Below are 22,985 nucleotides of genomic sequence, written 5' to 3'. Positions count from 1 at the left end.
TCTGGATTTGGCCCACAGTCAGTCTGTTGACTACCCCACTGTAGATAATTTTTTTTCCTGCTTGAAAATTTTTGCTGGCCCTCTTTTCCCCCTAAGAGATGTGGTGGCCTCTGGCCCTTCCTCTTAGTTTGCTTCTGCTCTGTTCACCCCACAAGGCACCTTTAGAGTTTGGTTCATTCTGAACTCCTCTCCTATCTATCATTTGATCTGATCTGTCCTTTCCTGTGTCCTTTTTTACTTGGAAAGGGAGAAAATACAAGGAGAAACATGAATAAAAATAAGTCCTAACTCATGTAAGAAATATGACTGATTAGGAGGGGAGAAGTTAGGTTTTATTAACCCTGTATATACTGTCTGTTTTCCTGTAACAGTATTTGACTGCAATTTTGAATTGCCTTGTGAGCTGGAATATTCTCCTCCACTGAAGGACAAAGAAAACCACAACAGGACCTGGCACAGAGTGAGTGCAGAGGAGCTAAACCTTTTGCGTGGACCAGAGAGAGATCACTCCGAGGATTCACCAAGAGGTAGGATGAGCAAGTATATTTAGTCTCCTTAAAATAATGGTGGTGTGCTTCTAGATACCACACCCTATACAATGTACAATTCTGTTCCTTTCTCTGTGGCAAGCAGCACGTGAACTTAAGGGAATTGCTCTGTCTACAGGAAGCAAAATAAGACTGGATTGAAATCCGCTTTGGGATTGTAAAAATCTGAACCAGACTGGACTCGGGACATTGCACTTGGAGTTGAATAATAATATTTTACACGTCTATAGCACCTTTCCTCTGAGGTTATTGATGGGGATGGGGGAGAAAGATGAATTCTACTTCACATCACTCGGGGTACACTGAGGCACATGGAGTTCGACGTGCTCAAAGTCATTCTGTGAGTCAGTGGAAGAGCAGAGAATAAAATCCATGTGTTCTGCATTATTGTCTTTCTTGCAAGCCAGTGCAGACAATTTTCTTGTTAGGATTTAAGCTTTTTCCATTGAAGCTATTTAGAGAGAAAATAAATACTAAGCATTTGACATTATCATCAATAAAGCAATGTACATTTAAATAAAGAGATCTAGAAGTAGGAAAAGTAAAAAGTCTATAAATTTTCTTTTCTCGCTCTTTTGAATCAAAGATGGCTTCTTTGACCTCTCTTGGGTATTTTTTTTAATTTTGCTTTTAATCAAACCTGACACCAGCAGCATATTTCATTCCGATTATAAATGACAAAAGGATCAGCAAGATGCACTTTGCCTTCTTAATCCTAAAAGAGTAGAGGAAAATCCCACCCCCCTTCAACCTGTTGTGGGTACCTGCTTGAAAACTGCCACTGCTAAAAGTCAGGGTGTCATTTAAGTGGCTGGAACTACAAATGGGAGAGGAAAGTAGGGACACATCCAAACAAATGTTGGGGAAAGTTTTTCCTCTGAAACCTTCCTTTGTATTAGTCTCAGAAAGACATGTTTGTTTGTTCTATCTTCACCGTGTACTATGCTTTCCCATGTGCTTCCCAAAAAGTATTCTTTATGCATCAGCTTTTAGTGCCCATTCCTTCAACCTTACTTGTGTTGAGTTATCAGATTGATTTAAGAGATTTATCTTGGATGGGTAGAAAGACTGGACTGATGAAAGAAATGTCAGGATTGGGACCCTATTGTGCTAGAGACTATACAAACACATAGGATGATGAAGCTTATATTCATTGCATCTTGTCTTAAATTGGATTGTAACAAACAATAGGAAGGAAGGGGGGGGGAGAAGAGAAGGAAGAATAGCAGTAATGAGAGGAATTTAAGTAGCCTAGCTAAGTGCAATGCACAAAATAGAGTCCTGCATCAAAGAGAGATACACAGAAAGCAGGATGCATTGGGTAAACCAGAGATGGGATGCTTTAGATGAAGGTGTTAAATATTTAAAGTCTTCTCCTTTAACTTCTAATGGAAATTCTGGCTGAATGGGACTTTAAGGAGGATTAGTATGAGAAGGGTGGTTGCTCAGTGAACTGCTTTGAGAGGAAGTTCCACACCAAACAGGCAGTGGGGAGGAAGACATGGAGACAGAAATGGGAGGTGTGATGAGGCTGGAATAGTTGGTGGAGTAGAGAGAGAATGAAGGAACCCAATAGGATAAGAAGCTCAAGATATAGAGAGGGCCTTGAAGGCATGGAAAAAGAGTTTAACTCAGTGGGTGAAATCCTGGCCTTTTTAGGGTATGTCTACACTGCAATTAAAAACTCTTGGCTGGCCTGTGCCAGCTGACTTGGGCTAAAGGTCTGCTTAATTGCAGCGTAGACTTAATTGCAGTTCGGGCTTGGGCTGCAGCCTGGGCTCCAGGACCCAGCGAGATGGGAGGGTACCAGAGCTCAGGACCCGAGCTTCAACGTCTATACCACAGTTGAGCAGCCCCTTAGTCCAAGCCCCAGAAGCCTAAGCTAGCTGGCGCAGGCCAGCCACAGGTATCTAATTGCAACGTAGACGTACCCATAGACGTACACTTGGGTGAAATCCTGGCCCTCGTGTCATCGGTGTAGTTTTCAAGGGAGTAAATTCTCTATCTATGAATGTGTTCTGGATCCTGCTTCTGTGATTATTAAGTTTTGAATAATTAGACATTTGTCTTTGAAGGATTTGTTTTCAAGTTGGTGTAAATGTTTCAGAGTTGGACTGAGATTTAAAGTCCAACCCGTGCTAGAGGGGGAATTAAGTCATGTGGTTGATTTGGGGAGGGGACTAGAGTAAGAGCCTGTGCAGTTGATGGAGTCAGACTTGGATTTGTTTGGGGTTTTTAAACAAATAGACAAATTGAGGATAGTCAATCATTCATTTTGTGGTGACTCAAGCCCTTGCAGAACCTCCTGAGGTTCCTTGCAGTTCCCAAATGACTGTAACTTCTTTTGCATATGAAGATGGATTTGAAAATTCTACACTCCCAGCTTTCTATTTTATATCACTTTAATTACAGCTGCTTGGCACAGAGACATTTTGTGTGGTCTGTTTCAATCTGAAATAACTAAGCACAGTAATTCCAACCCCCACTGTTTGTTTTCTGCACAACATACTTCCAATTATGTGAGTCCCATTTCATCTCCATTCATGAGCTGTAATGAACAGAAGTAAATAAGCAGATAGCATAACCCAATTTTGAGTCATTTTAACTCATCCTTGTCACTTGACTATCAAGTCATGTCAAGTGAATTTCCTGTTAATCAAGACAAATATCCCAAGCCTCCTTCCATTATCCTCCCTTTATGTATAAAGATTAGTAGAAATTCACTGATAATATTTGACACTGAGAAGCAATATTCCCAGCTGTGACTTAAACTCAATGTATGAATTTGGACAAACTTCTGTCAACCCTAGTATCCCCTTTTGAAAAATGGAGGTAATAGCATTTATATACATTTTTAAAACACTTTTGAGATTCACAGAAGAAAGGTGCTAGTAATTATTGTGTTATTAGTTATTACATTATTAAAACCTTCTGAAGGTACACTCTTGCTACAGAAAATTAGTGGATATTTGTAAACGAGGCACCTTTCAGTGTATGTATTAGGGAATACCAGTGGTTCATTGCTTTGTATTTACAGTTATACAGCAAGCTTTTCACTAAAGGATTTTCCCCCCAGTTAGTGGATCAGCCAGCCATGTCCAAGACCATGCAATCAGTTGTGAATCTACAAGCTTAGGTCCCGATCCTGCAAAGAGTTTTATATATATATGCTTAATTTCTCGCAAGCAGATAGCTCCATTGAAGTCAATGGGATGTTCACATTCTTAAAGCTTATGTGTAAGTCTTTGCAGGTTCAGAGCCTTATTATATTTAAATTTCAGTAGGAGCCTGATTCAAAGTCCACTGAAGGCAATGGGAAAGACTTGCACTGACTTTGTAGGGCTCAGGATCAGGCCCATATGCATATTAGTGACTAGGTAACCCTTTGTGGGTTACCACATTTTTTGTAATTCATGAATAAGCAAATGCCATAAAATATTCAGGAATACTGTATCACAGAAAGTATTCATTTATTTTGACAAGTATGATTAATATTTAATTATTTATTATACTTTATAATATACTCTACCAGCAAATGTACAGCAATATATTTTGTAGTGAAATATTAGTAATAGATCTTGCTGCAGTGCTATCCATGCTGTTAAATCCTTGCTAAGAAGGCACATGAGACAACTAGATTTTTGGTTAAAATGACTGGGTTTGCAGATCAGTGAAGTTCTACTGTATCTGTTTTGTTATATCCCAAGTAAGACAGAGAGATTTCTCTCTCCATCAAAAATCAAGTTGTGGCCAGACCAGAACCTCTGTGTCTGAACTCTGGATCCAGATCCAAGCTTCCTATGCCTGAGAATGCCATTCAGAGACAGCCCTGAGGTGTGTATATGTGGGAGGGTTGATGGGGAGGGGGATTGGTACTGGGCCACCACATCAAGAGCTCCAGGAAACACTGTGCCTCAGGAATGTACAGTGCCTCCCAGAAAGGCAGAATCCTTCTGTGTGCCATTGGTACCACCTCATAAGAAGATGCTGCATGCGCTCTCCAGATCCAGACGGGATCAAGGCTCTGCCTTTTTCCAACACTATTTGAAGAGAGGGAGGGTGTATATCCTGGTGCACTTGCAGGGAGCAATAACTGTGTGCTCAGAGTTCAAAGACTACAATTATGGCTGGCCCATGAGTCAGGTGTACAAGGAGAAAGCAAAGATTCCTTGCACTCCCGGTACCACCCCTGAGCCTTCCCTCCTGCTCATCTACCTGTGGAAGAAGGATCAACAGTTAAATTCAAACAGACAGAATGCAAACTGGATCCAAATCCAAATCTTTTTCAAATCTCCAGGTCTTCAGATTCAGATCTTTAACAGGCTTAAGCCACAGAACTTGGAGATCTGTCTTTTATATGAATAGATTTGGGGGAGACAACCCCTTTTAGATGAGTGTTTCATATCAAGGTTATACCATATTGGAAGACTGAACAGTACTTGCAAAAGTTCTTCCATGTAAATGTGATTATACTTCTATCAGAGGAAGACAAATGAGGGTAATACCCTAACTTATGGCTTTTAGCTTGAGGCTACCTTGAATTAGAGGTAAAATAAGAATTAAACACACACACATTTTATTAGTTGAATGATCTTCTTTGTCAATGTTGTCGAAAAAATGGAGAGCAAAGGATCTAGAAGGTGTGGAATGAGACCCAGGCAGTGAGAATATTAGCAATCAAAGATAATGAACTACTGGAGTATAAATGCCTACTGCCTTTAATTTATTGCCCCTAGGGGAGAGAAAAATGAGGAAGATGCTATGAGATGAAAAAGTGATGATATGGAACAAAATATTATATATTAACCAAACGGGATGGTATACATCAAAGTATGTGCTAGCAAGAAATTAGTTTCCCCCCCCTTTGCAGGGTTTTTAAGTAGTACAACATTTTTCCAGTGTAAATACAATCAGAAATATCAGCACATTCATCAATGGGAAAAAAATAAAGGATGAATACCCAAGGAACCAGGTGGACTTGTGCCAGATAGACAAATGAAGAAGAGATATTAATGGGTGAAGTAACAACTGACTTTGGTCCACAACCTCCTGCTTTGACATGAGGCTTGAACTGATAGAAATGGACTGTATGAGTAATCTTTTTAGTGCTGAAAAAACATTTCTTCATTTTTGAGAACCAACATGAAATATTTTATTTGTAAATGCAATACAATTGATTTATGTCAAAAATAGAAAAACTTTGACAGAATCAAAATTTTGGATTTTGTTGAAAAGGCATTTTTCATCAGAGAAAGGCTTTGCTTTAAAAACCAAACAAAAGACCTTTTACCTCTGAGTGCATATTGCACCACCCTTCCTAACTGAAGGGAAAAACGAAGGTCAACTTTGTTTGTTAGGACTTAATCCAGATGGTCAAACAGTTTAAAAAATGGTTTATGAATATTTTTGTGAATAAGTGCTACATTTGATCTGTGAGGTCAGTGTTAGTTATTTGTAAACATTAGGATGGCATCAGGTATTCATGAAAACGTATGCAAATCCTAATCTTTAACAAATGTGAGCCCAAATGGTGATCCAGCCAGGAGTGAATTTTTCACTATTAAGTATTCTTCTGCTTAAAAGATTTAGTCATTCAATCAGGAAGCAGAAATATTATTGTATGACTTAAATGGATCAACCACACACCACAAATAGTGAATGGATGAGGCAAACTGTTTGCAAACAACCCATAGTTTGAAAATCAGTCATCCATACTATTGCAAAGAAAAGATATTCACCGGGTTGATGCACAAGCTCCTCATAAACAGAAGAGGTTAGATTTTTATAATGGATATTGCTTGTAATGAATAGCTCCACCAGCTCTACATCAGATCAGATTTTGTTCGGAGACTGAACATGACAGCATATACATATCAAATACTATCTGACAGCCCCATAGGAACATATGCAATATTAAAATACTAAAATGCATCTGATTTTAAAAACACAAACTCCTGATGCCAAACCCCCAAAGTGCAATGAAGAAAAGATGCCACTTTTCATAACTGTCAGATCCCCAGCTCATGCTCCCTCTTCACAGACAAAATGGACTGGATATTCTTGGCATTCTGCAGCCTACCCTCCTAGTTAGTGATACACTTGTGCTTTGTTATTGCAACATTATTTCATTTTAATGAGCCTGCTTTAAAGAGGCTAAATTATCTCATTGTAGAGCTATGTGTTTGTTTCTAAATGTGAGTATTATATAATAGGTATATATATTTATACTGAATATGAATGGGGGTGTGGGTTTGTTGGCTTGGAAATCTTATTTGTTTGCTCATTTATTGCTTAATTCAGTTAAGGTTTACAAGGAATTCATCTGAAATGAAGCATCTTCTACTGCCAAAACTGAAGAGAAAAATTACAGGATATATTAATTTCTGATGCACAGTAAAATTAATGATTTGCTCATTACCTGTGACTACACAATAATTTACAAAGTAGTTATAGAAACTACTTAGCAGATTTGAATGGATGGAAATAGTACTTGACCACTGCTGGATTTGGCATTGTTGTGGGCAGTCTCGGAAGAGAATGAGGGTTGAATGGCTATGAAAAGTTAACTCCTCTCTCTCTCTCTCATCTAGAGGTGGACCCGCATGGTCAAGGTTGACAGAGACATTAGAGGGGCAGCATAGAGCAAGCTTGCCTTACTGCCGTCTGTGCTTTCTTTTTCTAAATAGAGATTATGGGCTTGATCTCACACCACTGAAGCTAATGAGATTTTAGCAATTGGCTTCGATGGTGTAGGATTCATTCTGCATAGCTATCAAATCAGTCCCTTTTATCCAACACTGCATTTGCACACATGCACACTTTTTTCTTTACGTAATGCACTATTTATAAGCAAAAAGAACACCCATACATTACATAAGGAAGCAGAACACTGAGTAAATGAATTAATGATCATTGAATTATTAGCAATTGCTTTACTACTATTCCAAGTACTTATTTTAGATTGTTTTGCTGTGCTGACACCAGCTACTACATATCAAAGTGTCAACAAAATGCAACATTTAATAAAGTACATAATTAAATATGACAAAGCAGAGAGTAGAGCTTGCATCTCCTATGCCTTAGCTATAAAATCATGAGGGGTTTAACACCTAGAACTTCTGTGACCATGGAGTATTTTAGCATCATATTGCACCCTTGATGGTCTTAGCATGTACAGAATATCAAAGGGATTTTCTCCAGCCCTGTTTTTTTGAGGCTAGTAAAAGCATTAGTAAATTGACAAGGGAGGTTGGATTAGAATCTATTCTTTATTGCTTTTAATGGCAAGTGAAAACAGATTCTTTTCTATTGTGTTATACCAAGTACATTTAAATGTCCATTCAGGCATAGGCATAAGGGTAAGGCAGAGTCCCAGAACTCCAAAAGGTAAGATGCATGTGATAGCAGGCCAGACTCCCACCTAGGGTGAACTTGACCTGATAAATTCAGGCAAAGGGTGTTAACCTGCGTCTACAGTAGGGAAAAGGTTGTGATTAGGTCAGTGTGTGTTAGCTAACTTCAATTTAATCTCTTTCCCTAATCTAAAGAAGCCCACTGGGGTAAAGGAAGACTGTGCATTTGACATATTCTGAATGTTTCTACATATGGTATCATACCAGATGCTTTCTGGGCAAATTATTGCTCTTTCCATTAATGCATCCATAAAGCAAAAGCCAATATAGATGCTTCATAATATATCTTTCCAATTGGAGTTTACATACTTCAGTGCCTCTGGGAAGCAGTGCATCACCAAAAATATTACCCAAGACATCATGTATATGCCTTTTGAGGTTAAATCTTCCTTGGGGAAATTGTTAATGTGGTTATAGCTAATATCTCCAGTTTCATATATTTTAAGTAATGAGCAGGGGGTGAGGGAACCACCAAAGTAATTATTTGGTCCTTGGGTTTTTGCCTTAAAATATGTATTCGTTTTACACTGTAGACCAATTATGTTTATTTTAATCCCGTTTAAGTGACTAATGAAGACTGCAAAGTAAAGGTAAGATGCTGAGGTTAGTGTAATTGAGGCATCTGTATTCTGTCTTTTGAGATGTCTTTTTATATTTTTCTTAATACTGTGAGAGGCGTGCACTGCATCACTCAGAGCCATTTCCATGGGTGCAAGAATAAGTACATTGTAAGTTGTGATTTATAAACTATTCCTAAAGTTTGGTCTCATCTTGTTGTATAAAATGCTAGTTGAATGGAGAATATATAGGCATCGGGCCAAATCCTGTTTACTTTATTCATGTGAGTAATCCCATTCTTTAAATTGATTTGTAACTAATGGACCAAATTCATCCAGAATGCTAACTCCACTGAAATCAGTCAATGAATCTGGCTTCACATGAGCGGGATTTGGCCCTTCAGATGAGTCTGTTCTTCTTTTACTTATTTATTTTGAGAGTAACTGTGATAGAATAAGATCCACTGACCAACTTTTTCCCAACAGCAGCCATCTTTACATGTATCAGTGCGTCAGCTACATTCCAAGGGTTCCAGAGTGGATTAAAGGTAGTGCCTTGGGGGTCTTGGACTCAGGCTGGGATCTAGGAAGGGGATCTTCTCCTTCCATGTAGTGACACAAATGTTGCAATGTCCTGTTACTGACGCATGGATATTTAAAGGTTTACCCCATCCCTAGGTTGGGCCATGTTGCCCTTTATTTAGCATATTGTGTTAGGCACCCAGCTCTCCATAAGGAACTCAAAACCCCTTTGGCCTCTAAGTTCCATTGTCAGCCCTATTCCCTACATACACATCTGTACAGGAACCATCAAAGAAAACTGTTGTAAACTACTACAGAACAAGACATCAACTCACCTCTCCTTATAGCATGGGGAGTTAAGTAGTTCTAGGTCTCTTCCCACCACTGTGTATTTGTAGGTCTTCTGTGGGATCTCTGACAGGCCATGGTACACCAAACTTTGTTCTGGAATGCCGACCACTGCCTAGAAAAGAGGTCATTATTTGATCAATATCCAGTCCAGCCCACACATGCTCAAAAAAACAAAGTAGCAGGACCTTATTTTTATGCTGATCAGTGCAAAATCTGTAGTCATTGAGATCTTTACCACTATCTTATTGCAAATGAGTCACTCAGCCTGGTCTTCCTCACGGAAATGTAGGTCAATCGACATCGTAGAGCTGGTGTTGACTCATCTTGTCCTCAAGGCTCCTCTCTGAACCACAGACACAGAGAATAAATCTTGAGGCTAAGTCGCCATTCTGTCCCCTTTCTGGCTGAAATAAAGAAAAGACACTCAAAACAAAATCCTTTGATATGTTAATCCAGAAACAGTCATTTTTCTGATTTACAAACATTCAGGCATCAAAGGAAGGATGAGTGAGCCAGGAACCCATGAATTCAAACTGTACCCAAAATGACATTTCTCTTGTGATTTTCAAAAAGTTCAGTTACCCTTTTGTTCTCATTGTTTCACATCTTTGCTCTTTCCATGTCTGGTTGGAAGCAGAAATCTCCAACATCCTATGAAAAGCTGTTCTCGTAGGATCTTTGGCTCAACCACAAGTAAGACAGCTAGCCCAACTTTGCAGACTCAGAAGTATACAAACGGACCCTCTGAAACCTCTGGTGTTTGCCATTAGTTGTGATCAAGTGCTGGACAAGCAACTACAATAACTTCCTCTATATGGTTCTTGTAGCACCGGCCAACTTGCTTTCATTGTTCTTCCAGCAAGGAAGTGGAAAAGTCAGGAAAATGAAGTGAAGCATTTTGCTATATGCCACAGATTCCAATCTCTTGAGGTTTGGAGCCTTGCAAGGTGTGTTAAAAGTATAATGGAGGTCAGTTTGCAAATCCTTTTCACGTGTATCACAGTAATTTCATTTATCAAAGAGACGGGCCTAAGCTGACCTGGAATTCTGATCTGGGTCTTAAACACCCCAAAGTTCAAGGATGTTCCAAGTTGAGATTTTTGGTTCAGCTCACTGTAAAGATAATTGGCCTCATTTTAAAAATCTGATTCAGATCCAATTCCAGGTTTGGGTGTCACTCAAAGTTTTTAGCTGTGAATGGAACTGGAGTTTTGTTTCTGACTCCTCCTAAGAGGTGACAGCTTTTGATACTGCAAGGTCAGGCTCTGCCTGAACAAATTCATGTGCTGCCGTAAGGTCATTTCATCACAGATGGAAGTTGCTATGACATACACAATTTGGAATTTTCCATACTGAACTCTGTACATTTGGGAACAACAGGCCATGTTGTCAGACTCTGGTATCTAGCTACAAAATAAAACAGAAGCACTTCAACCCTGAAGACACTGTTCCATTTTTCAGATGGACAGACAGACATGTGTCTTCCTAAACTAAGCTCAAAGCTTCCAAAGAGGTGATGATTTAGATAATTTAATTCCTCTTCAATTTATTCTGTGACAAACTAATGATTAAAGGAAAGAGCCTTGGAACAAATACAATGAGATATTCTATGTCTTTATTTAGAAACTGTAGATTCTATTAAATTTATTGACTTTCTCCTTTGGCTTGTGTAGTAAAAGGAGTATCTGTTAAACAAGGACAGATCCTATTAAATACTGCTTAGTACACGTGCATCATAAATGAGGTTGTTTACTAATCAATGGCAGCATCTGAATGAATAATACTTGGCACTCTTCATATCAAGTTTCTTTATGGACACTTATTTATTAAGCTTCATAATACTGCTTTGAGATAGGTAGGTCTTATGCCCACTTTACAGTTAAGTAAACTGAGGTACAAATTAAGCAATCCCATAGTGAGTCAGTGGTAGAAATGAGAATAGACTCCAGAATGCCTGGCTCCCTGTCATCTACTTGAACCACATCCTAATCATTAAGATATACAGTACTTTAAAACTCTGAGGCAAGGTGAGACCAAAGAATAAGCCAAAGTGTAATTGTGGCTCACAGAGTCTGAAAATGCATCCCGCAACTAGCATTTATTTTGCAGGCAGGGTGTAGGACAAAGCTGGTTAACAGTTGCTTTTTCCTGCCAAAAAGCTCAAGCAATTTCAGTTTCTATATCAAATTGAGATGAGTCTGACTCACTGTGGAATTTGAATATGAACTTCCTCAGAGTTCATGATTGTTCAAATCCAGGATTTTGGTTCAAGTTTATCTCTAGGATCAAAGCAGATTCAGGAACAAGAAATACATTGAGGGTGTGGGTTTACTTATTTATTTATCTTAAACACTGGAGGGCGTGGGGGACTGTGGCTATGTGTGTGTATAATTGGATTTGGATTCCTGGCAAATTTCTAATGTAGTCCTTAGTGTCACAAAGAATGAGCTCTAGGGGTAAGGGAAGGGGGACCAACTTGCTTCCCAGCTCTGCCACGGACTCCAGGTATGTCTTCAGTGAAGAGTTAACTCAGGTGATCAGTGCCTGGGTGTGTACAAGCATCCAAACTCAAATTAGTGTGTCCTTACTGGTACTGCACTCCTCTGAGTATGCCACTATGACTTCTGGGGGCATTACGTTGAGTGGGGGTGACTAGAAAGAGAACATATCCCAAGTGTTCAGTTAATGGAAACAAATGCTCAATATGGTGAGAATGACTTGATGAGAAGGGGACTGGCAAAAATAAATTAACTTGCTGTGTAATTGATATGCCATTTTTATCACTGTAGCCAAATGTTTTTTGGGCTGAGTTATTGAACACTCCTTTATAGCCAGAAGAACCTCATTAGTCACAATACAAACTTTGGAAAGAGCAGTGGACAACAAATCACTCCTTTTCTTCTTTCCAGTGAAAATGACCAAAATCTTCATTTTCCTTTACTTTCCAAAAAAGCACCATCCCATTTTCTTTTCCCCTCTGTGGCACTGAACTCTAACTGAACTCTGTGGCACTGAACTCTAACAGTCTCCTCTCTCCTTTAAGAGCAGCCATGTTGAGCACACTGGCTGAACCAAAGTGGTTGGCAGGAAGTCATTCTGCTAATCACACTGAAGTAACCTACCCCCTCCAAAATGGGCCTGTTTGTTAGCTTAGTTCAGTGATTCCCAATTTTGGAGGTGGGGGAAGGCAGCTGCTTCAAGTCATCAGACTAAGGAGGAGGAGGTTATAGCTTTCAGGTAGATAGTATGGTGGGATACTATGGAGAGGCACTGCTCCACTGTGTCTGCCTACACTGGGTTAATAACAAGAGTGGCCCTTGCTTCATCTTTCTGCTGGGTGTGCCGGGCACTTCCCTCTCCACAAAGTAGAGCCAGCTCAGATGGCTGGCTGTGGAGGAATTGTCATGATACCATAGCCTCTCCTCTCTTCAGTTTGGGAAGATTAACTCCACTGTCCGTTTAAGCATGAATCAGCCCTTTGCGGAGTGGAGCAGCAAAAATACTGGACTATGTCTGGTGCCTGCACAGAGACTTACTGGGTGTGAGCCTCTTAACGTCTCTGACTCTCTCGTGCAAGCCAGACATAATATGGGCCAAAGGCTTCAGTTGTCCACCACCTCTCATTTAGATATGCTCACTCCTACCACAGTAAAGCATGGGCTGCTCCAAATCCCAGTCTCCTAATTCAAGCATTATAGAGATTCAGAGAGTGTCCAGGTAAATAGGAGGCAGGCCTGGCAGAGCACCTGTTATTGACTAGGTCTGGCCAAATGCTTGACTACACTAGTGGTTCAATATCAAAAATACCTGAGACACCAAATAGCCAAGTGTATTCAGTTTATTGAAGACAAAGGAGTGCAGCACGAAAAGGAGATACACATAGCAGGGAAGCAATCTCACAATATTCACCTTACGTAGTCTTGAGAGCACACTTTCAAAGCAGACCACCTGTGTTTGTTTATCCTGTATTTATACGATAAAAGCTTTCTATATGTCAGCCAAGACTCAACCTGCCAGTATGTAATAGTTTCTTATCTTGTTTTCTTGTACCTTCCTTATCTTTGTTTTCAATACCACATTCCACGTGTCGGGGAGCCTTGGAGGTACCTCCTAGCTGTACATTCATACACTTTATTTCTGACATGTTTTTATTTGTCTATTCCAAGGAACATAACACCGTCCACAGTTATACTACTTACGTTAACTACCTAATCTTCATATATGATGTGTACAATATTAATATTGTGCATGTAATATAGAACAGTGTGATGTGCCATGCACATTACAAATATATACTGTGTATTTGGCTAATGCTGCACAACAGGCACTCATCATTGAGAGTGAGCTACAAAGTTGGGAGAGAGGGGGAAACAACAGGTTTAGTGCTCTCTTTGCTTCTTTAAGATGTATGAATGTGGTCTGAAAGGCTGCTTGCTGCTTATGTTCATAACATACAAATGGAAGTTAGACAAACATAAAATACTCTTGATGGAGGGTTGCAATGTAACTACTTTTTTTCTTTGAATTCAGAGAACACACAGTACCCCAAAAGTGAGAGAGATAAAGCAGTCTGCTCCCTAAAATGGAGAGAGACAACTCACCTCACCTTACTCTGAGCTACCTGCCTACAATCACGCTCTTCCCTACAGAGCCCGCTGCCTGCAAGCAGGACCAGGAAAATCCCTGAGAATTTAAAGTGATCACAATTTTAATACTTTTCAATACACCACAGTTATATTAGAAATTCAGGTCTTGTCTAAACATTTTTCCCTCAGAGAGGATTCTGTGGGTGACCAGAGACCTAGCAGGTCTATTACATCTTAGGTACCAAGCAAGTAATTGAAAGTAATTGCCAAGAGTAATTGAAAAGGGAAATATTTTTTGTCCAGAGTGTCTAAAAGTCTGGTTTCTTTTTTGTTAATAACTATTCAACTCAAATGCCGGACAAAGAGTTGGGCGGAAAGTTTTCCCATTAAAGATAAAATATCAATATCCCTTCCCTTGACAGCTGAAAGAGCTCTTAGTCCACATATCTGATTCCCTTAGAGTGATTTCAACAAAACAGGGAAGTCCATAAATTTCTTTCTGAAAGTAAAAAAAAAAACTAATTCAGGCCTTGGATTTTTGTGATATAAAAACAAAAAAGGGCCCAAGTGTACTTTTTTTTTTCATTTCCTCTTCGGATAGGCCATATTTAAGCATGTCTTTAAACTTTAAGCATGCGAGTAGGCCCATTGAATTTGGTGGGGCCATTTTCTATGTTTATCATTAAGAATGTGCTTTAGAGTTTTGCTGGTTTGGAGCGGAGTGCTCAGCAGCTTCAATGGTTAAGCCCTTAGAGCACATTTCATCTGTTAAGTTGTGTCTTTTTAGCTCCTGTGCTCTGCAGTTTGAATCCTACCCTTCTCTGGACACTGTTCCTGGAGGCTAGTGACGTGTTCCCAGCGATTAGACAGGATGGAGTTTTTCTGCTTGAAAAGTGACAAAAGACCCCATAAAGATTTTTTCCCCTCTTCATTGGCTTAAAGGCTAGCAGTGAAAGAAGTGAGCAGTTTGTCATCTTTCTCTTACCAGATGTCACTTTAATTGATGATTTTTTTTTTACCACCACTATTTTAAAAATAAAATCGAGCAATGTACTTTTTTGGCCAATTGACAGCAACTTAATGAGTGGTTGTGACTTTGTAATCAATTTTCATTATCATTGTGTTGCTAATAGTGCCAAAAATAACTCCAGATTTGCTGTTGGGTGATTGATTACTGGAACCATTTAAGAATAATTGATGCTTTATTGCCTAAAGATACTTTTTATTTACTCTTTATTTTTAAAGGAATAAAATGAAGACTTTCTGGAAAATATTTCTTTGGCTTACCATACAGAATATAGTATAATTTTATTTATACTACTATGATCATAAATGGACATAAGAACTATTACTAAGACAGTATTTCTTGTGGTTAGAGCAGGAGACTGAAATTCAGAATTTCTAGGTTGTCTTCCTATCTCTGCCACTGATTCGGGATGATTGTGGAATCTTTGTGTGTGTGTTAACTCATCTTTGTGTGTTTACCCATGAGTAAAACTGTGATCATGTTTAGCAAGCTCAGGGCTTAAAAGGCTGAAGTGATGTGGCTGCAGTGCTTCAGGGACAATGCTATCTATGCCCACAGGAGGGCTTCTCCCATCTGAGTAGGTACTCCATCTGCCCGAGAAGCCCTCCTGATGACATAGTGCTGTTCACATGGGGAGTCAGGTTAGTATAACTGTGTCACTCAGGGCCCCTGGGTTTGCATTTTCCACACCCCTGAGCAGCATAGTTATACTGACATAAGTTGCTAGTGTAGATCAAGCCTCAGTCAGATACTGTGAAACTAAAGGGTTTCACTCAGAAAAATAACTTTTGTTAAAGGAGGGTGGCCAAATGTGTTGTCAGCTTACATGATTATTGTGTGTCAATGATTCAAGAGTAAATCTGCTCAGTTTACAAGTGAAAAGATGGTTTTCTTAACTGCTAGCCCTGCAACCTTAATGTGGAATCTAAAAGCTAAGTCAAGTTTTCTGGTTTTTGCATCATCAACACTAATGAATATTCTGTGACTGGAACTTCTGCAGTCATCAATTCTATTGCTAATTGTAACTTAACAATTCTACAGGTAATTCATGAGCTAAATGGAATCTAGCTACTCTCTCAAAAGCTAGGAGTTAAAAAATTGTTAGTTAACAAAGCAGACGGACTTGATTGGATGCACACCTCATTGCAATCAGTTGAAAGTAAAGGCCATGTTTACATTGTTTTTACAGCAGAACCTCACTTGAATATTGGAAAGTGCTTTGAGTTCCTCCAAATGGAAGGTGCTATAAGTGAATAGTATACTATCCCATCTGAAAATGATACTGGACCATTCTGTTCCTTGCCCGGAATTGGGTAGTGAGGATAGATTCATATTAATGTCATCAAATACATTTTTAACAATGTTAAATCCATATCTTCATGAAACTAAATGAGATTTCTCCAAACATAGCTACCTATTTATATACAGTGTGTACTGTGCAGACCACCTCACTATTTTTAAAGTAACTACCAATCAGCACAAGGAGTCTAGTAGACTCTGCATTCTCCATAATTACACCCAATTTTCCAATTGAATTATCCCATGATTTAATTCCTTTGCCTGCATCTGGAGAGCATCAGCAATGTGCAGCTGTTGGGGCTTTGAGAGCTAATTGTTGGTAAATGCATTAGAGTAGCCCTGTTACAATGATTTCAGAAAGTAATTAAAACCCAGCTCACTTCTGGACTAAACTTTCGCTTCTCGTTTCCAAGTCTGTTGAATCTTGTTGTGAAAGAGCCTGTGGACTAGTAGCATTTGGCACCTGCTGTCGCAGACCAATCTCATTCACAGTAAATAGGTTTACAGTAATAGAACTGAAAGATAGGCATGTTCAAATGCAAAGATTAACGGAGACATGCCAGGGTCTGTTAAGCCTGATGGCTATGGCTTGGAGACTGAGGATAAATAGGGTTAGTTGTGTTATAATTATGATTGTAAGTCACAAGCTTTTTTGTAGCTATACAAACAATGGGACAATGGAAATAGCTACACAGATGCCCCTGTTTTTCCATACAGAATGAAAAATAAGTATGCATTGGGCATGATTCTTTACAGTGCAAGGTCCTATGTACAGAGCAAGTCCTAGGTTCATGTGAATGTGGCACCCCTTGGCATGGGGGTTGCCAAGCATTACAGCTGAGAACAAGTCGTATTTCATCATTGGAATAGAAGATGGAAGGGGTAAGAGCATTGAGGGTCTCATGGGGTTAGGATTAGTAGGGCCCTCCTGGAGGAGGAAGATCATTAGGAAACTGAAGAAACTAAAGCCACCCTGAATGTACTTACAAATTTTTTTCATCTCAGCAAGCAGCTGAAGTCTGTGGGTCCAGAAAGTTCACATTGGCAGTGGGCATGGGCAGGCTGGGAAGTCAGCAGGCTGGCAATGGATCTTTCCAGTAGATGCCAGAATGCTGCTAATGCACAATTTTGAATGCCACTCAGCATCTTCCTGTGTTACTGAAGAACTGTGCTACAATGTTAATATACAATTAATATGTGTGAGGGAGTTTTTGCTCTAATTTTGGTCCTATTTAAAGATGGTCTTGTACCAAAATCCTGGAGCTGAATCTCCTGGAACTTTTGGGAGATCTGAACTTTGTAAGTTGGCCCCATCTTAAATTCTGTTGTTCTCAGCAGAAATTGATTAGCCAGCCATCAGGGTATTGGTTTACATTATCAAGGCTATCTCTGTGAGGTGGTGGAGAGAGAAATTCTGGGTTTCCTTTTCTTTTTAGATGGATGATTAGATTCTAATGAGAATAGTACAGTCTGTGCAGAGGCCCCAGTTCCACGTTTTCTATGGAAGCAAAGTATTATGGTCAGAGATGCCCAAAACACAATCCATGATATTCTAAAATGCTTTCTCTGTTCGTGTAGTGTGAAACCAAAGCCGACCAACTGAGAGGCAGTTTTAGAACTTGATATAGGGGTAGGAATAGGACATGAGGCTCACAAAACATGGATTCTATTCCCAGCTTTGCCAGTGACTTGCTGTATAACCTTTGGGCCAGTTACCTAACCTCTCTGACCTTCAATTACTCCATCTGTAGATTGGGGATAATAATATCTTCCTTTGTAAAGTGCTTTGAGACATCTATAAATGTGAAGTGTTAATCATTATTTCATGGTTTTACTACTTCTCTAATTCAAATGTCAAGCAATTTCTGTTTCTCTACCAAGGAAAGTACAAGCAAATGCTATTGTTAAATATATTTTTGTTTTTAAAAAATGGCCAGATAACATAGGTGCATAGTGTAAAGCAGCTGAATTCATATTTAGGCACCAAAATAGAAGTGGACTGAGTGCTGAGATCCATAAATCCCACTGAAGTCAATGGGTGCTTCTGGTGCTCAGCATCTCTGAGCATCAAGACATTTCTATCCTTTTGCCATTATAAATACACAGTCAAATAAAGTTGTAGTCCTTGGCTTGTAGCAAATTCATTGACTGATCATGTGTGCTAAACATTTTAAATGTAGCTGAGACCCGATCCTCAACTGGTGTAAGTCAAATTAGCCCCATAGAAGTTCATGGAGTTGTGCTTAAGAACAAAACAGCAGTTGGATATTTTGATCCTAATCTATTAAATAAACTGTGGAGGTTCCAAATATCTGTGTTGGTGAATTTATGTGAACTTGGAATTGAAACAGACTGCTGATTACCCAGTGTTTATATCTTTAATGCATTTGAAAGGCTTTAGGTTTGTGTGCTCTGTGTGTGACACAGTGTATGCAAGAACCAGCACAATCCTCTAAAGTGGCTTGTGGTTTTTGTACAGTATATTTATTATCATGTTGTTACTTGTTTATGATGTAGTACAGGAATTTCCGTTCTGCTAAACTGAGCCTTCTGCAGAAGTGAGGAGTTCAGTATTTATCTTTCTAGTCTCACAAAAAGATGGAAAAACTGTATCTTTTGAACTACTATTATTCAAACATTAGTTTGAGGAGGACAAATAGACTCTGATTATATCTGAACAATATAAACATGACTGCTTTTGCCTAATGATTATGTCTGGCTCAGGGTTTCTTCTTCTTCCAGAGGGAATCATATTGTGCAAGTTTAATGTACCCAGAACACTAAGGCAACAAGCAATTGAATTAGTTTCTCCTTGTGAAAGTTCCCTTTGTTTGTTCTGCCCAGCCAAAGAGGGAAGCAGATTTCTGCAGTGCTTGTTTGTTAAAGGATTTAAATATCATTATTTTGTCCCCAAATTTGACTGCCTTCCAGGGACATAGACAAGCCCCAACATTATAGTTTTAATTAAAAAAAAAAAAAAAAAAGAGGGGGAGGGCTTTACCCACCCCTAGTCTCCTCTGTTCCAGGGGCAGAGAGGGTGCCCCACAGAAATTATCCATTGTACTTCCACTGCAAGTGGCAGGATCTAGGGAGCCCATGCAGACAGATGCACATCCATAACATGTTACAGAGCCCAGCTACAAAGGGTCTCCTCACTAGACAGGACTTTGGGAGCGGGGGTCATAAAAGAAACAGAGCAGGACCATAGGATCTACTGCTACTTGGATTTACCAGCAATTGCCCCAGTGAGCAGGCCCAGAAGCTATGATGTAAACATAGTCATAGTCTTCTTCCTATCCTATCACTTTGGATATTGCGCCAGTTTCCAGTTGAATAGTATCCAGCAACAAGCCATTCAAATTTTTAAGAGGGTGAGTTGGATTAAGGAGACTTTTTGACAGATGGGGCACCACTCGGTAGTCTTGCCTGGAGAACTTTCTGACTAGCTTTATGTGAAATTCAGTAGGCCTGATTCTTCTCTCATCCTTGTGTAAATCAAGAGCAATTCCATTGGTGTCAGTAGAATTCTACTTGTGTAAAACCCATGTAAAGTCAGAATCAGACCCACTGTGTTTAGCATGCAGAGGGACTGGTTTTTCAGAGGTGCAGAGCATCTGCTGCTCTCGTTAAATTCATCTGTATTTGGGAGCGCACAGTACTCCTGAAAATAAGGTTGTCACAGGTTCTTATGAACATTTTCTTTGGTTTGATAGGAATGGAAACAAGCTGTAAAGCTTGGATCTAGAGGTCGATTTCAAAGGACAGAAGTTTAGAGTTGTTCACATCCAGGGTTCATCCTGATTCAGAGAGAGGGTTAAAATGAAGACAAATTTTAAAAATTCTCTCAGTAGCATGCAGTAATCAGTGTTAAACTGTGATCCACAAAAAAAGCAGTAGCCAAATGACATGAAAAGGAAAAGTTCAACTTGAGTAATGCCAGCAGAGAGAGTGTAAGGCAGTTAGCTTGGCAGAACAAAAGATAATGTTCCATTGACAGAAAACCTTTCATCCAGATGAATAATAATTTGTACTAGAATAGTGCTTCTCATCCAAAGATCTTAGTGCTTTACAAGCATGAATTAATCTTCATTATGCTCCAGTGAGATGTGCAAATGTATTAGACTCATTCTACATACAAGAAACTTGAGACAGAAAGGCCAAGTGACTTGTCCAAAGGCACACAGTGAGCTGTGGACAGAGCTGAGGATAGGAGTCTTGGCTTTCAGTTCCCTGCTCTAACCACTGACCTGCAGTGATAACAAATGGCCTTAACATGTGGTTTCCAAACTACATATAAATGAGTTGCTTCACTCACCACACTTCTTGGGTGAAGAGAAACCTTACTGCTGTAGAACAGGTGACTAACTGTGATGTGTAGTGTTTTCCCCCCTTCCACTAGGTGGATATTATTTTTGATCCTGGTTGAATGTTGTTCTGTTTGGGATCCCAAGGCTCCCTCTAATTATTTACTTTCTGTATAGTGATCACAGTATGCTGGTTTCTGTACAGATAGGTCTGAAGACATGGGAAGGGAAGAAACAAAAACAGCATGACTGAATAGTGCAATTTAGTAGGCAATTTGTTGGTTTCATGACTTTTGTTTGCTGCCTGTTCTTGCTGCAATTCCTTACATGAACAGTAGATTATCAACCCCACATGTGGCCTCTTCCCTGTAGAGGATAATTGCTGTGGCTCTTAATCTTTCTCCAGGCCACGGGAAGAGAGAGGCAGATAAATAGTCTCTACTGACATTGCTTCATTGTAGATTGAGGGCTTGTCTACACTTACAGCACTGCAGTGGTGCTTAGTGGAGATGTCACCTATGCTGATGAGAGAGCTTCTCCTGTCAGTGTAGGTACTTGACCTCCCCAAGAGGTGGAGCTATGTCAACAGGAGAGGCTGTCCCATAGATACAGCATTGTCTACAACAGGGGTTAGGTCGGTATAACTACATTGCACAGGGGGGTGGAAGAGTTTGTAATATAGACTAAGGCTTGCTCTTTAGAAGAACATAAGAACAGACATACTGAGTCAGATCAATGCTCTGTCTACCCCAGTATTCTGACTTTGGACAACAGCCAGTGCAAGATGCTTCAGAGAGAATGAACAGAACAGGGCAATTTCAAGAGATCCATCCCTTGTCATCCAGTCCCAGTTTCTGGCAGGTGGAAGTTTAGGGACACCCGGAATATGAGGTTGCATCCCTGACCATCTTGGCTAATAGCCATTGATGGACCTATCCCCATGAACTTATCTAGTTCTTTTTTGAACCCAGATATACTTTGCTTTCACAAGATCCACTGGCAACAAGTTGCACAGGTTGACTGTGCCTTGTGTGAAAAAGCACTTCCTTTTGTTTGTTTTAAACCTGATACCTATTAATTTAATCGGCTGACCCCTAGATCTTGTGTTCTGTGAAGGGACAAACAGTACTTTCTTATTCACTTTCTCCACGCCATTCATGATTTTACAGACCTCTCTCAGATCCACCCCTTAGTTGTCTCTTTTCTAAGCTGAATAGACCTCGTCTTTTTAACCTCTCCTCATATGGAAGCTGTTCCATAACCCTAATCATTTTTGTTGCCCTCTTCTGTGCCTTTTCCAATTCTAATACTGTATATCTTTGTTTTTTGAGATGAGGCGACCAGAACGGCACACAGTATTCAAGGTGTGTACTGTGGATTTATATAGCGGCATTATGATACTTTCTGGCTTATTATCGATCCCTTTCCTGATGGTTTCTACATTCTGTTAGCTTTTTTGACTGCCACTGCACATTGGTATATAGATCTCCTCAGTATTTCTAGTGCATCCATCACTCTAGTATCTAAACTGATGAGTTGGGAGGCCCGTGTTCAGACAGCCTCCTTCCCTTTTCCTTTAAGATTGAGTGCTTTAATTTGTATTATTGTGATTATTATTTTACAATGTGTCTAACTCCTCCTCAGGTCTGGGGTATGCTCAACCTGCCGTCGCTTCCCAACCTGAGCTTGATGAGCCAGAGCCTCAGCTTTCTGTAAATCCGTGTAGCTCCATTGAATTCAGTGGAGCACTGCTGATTGACACCAACTGAGGCTCTGGCCCTCTGTGTTGCTGGCAGGCTGCTGGGCTCTTTTCACTTTCCAAAATCCTTTTATGGGGATTGGCTTCTTTTTTAATGGATTTTAATGTCCTGAAGTCTGTGCAATTCTCCTGAATATATTTTTACAAGCTAGAATGAAGGGAGCTGTGGTTTGTGTTCAGTAATCTCACAGCAGAATGCAGTGGCAGCAAGCCACTTGTAGTATTTATTTAAATATGTTGTGATGAGGTGAAAACAGGCACTCAGCAGCCTGGCTTGTTTCCCCCGGCTCCTCCCAACAATCTTGTGTTGTGAGCTATGCAGTTTGCTTTTGGTAATTGTGCAATTAAGGATGTTGTATTCTAATTACCTGGCCAATTACATGAAATGCAAAATTCCCTGTCAACACTGCCACAGTGTTCTGAACTGCAGACACTCATGATTAAGACTGTCCGTTGATGATGAAGCTGATAATTAATAAGAGAGATTTTATTACATTGCACAGAAAATTGAAGGGAGAACAGACTTGGGTTCTGAGTTTATTTGTGATAGGAGGATACTTTCTAACAACTATTGTGTTTAATGGTTGTTAACAGCGTCGGGAGAAAAGCTGGCTTTTTTC

At 39.7% G+C, this 22,985-nt stretch overlaps 1 protein-coding gene across 1 annotated transcript in view; it reads left to right on the top strand.

Annotated features, from left to right (window-relative positions):
- ALK (ALK receptor tyrosine kinase) overlaps window positions 1-22,985 on the top strand; it is a 538,912-nt gene that overhangs the window by 159,723 nt on the left and 356,204 nt on the right. The window contains exon 3 of the mRNA XM_073336696.2: window positions 372-527. Within this exon, the coding sequence (XP_073192797.1) occupies window positions 372-527 (156 nt within the window). The remainder of the gene's footprint in view (window positions 1-371; window positions 528-22,985) is intronic.

This window comes from Lepidochelys kempii, chromosome 3 (assembly GCF_965140285.1).
Source record: "Lepidochelys kempii isolate rLepKem1 chromosome 3, rLepKem1.hap1, whole genome shotgun sequence".
NCBI lineage: Eukaryota > Metazoa > Chordata > Testudines > Cheloniidae > Lepidochelys > Lepidochelys kempii.
The sequence above is the reverse complement of the archived record's forward strand: the minus strand, read 5'-3'. Positions and strand labels throughout refer to the sequence as shown.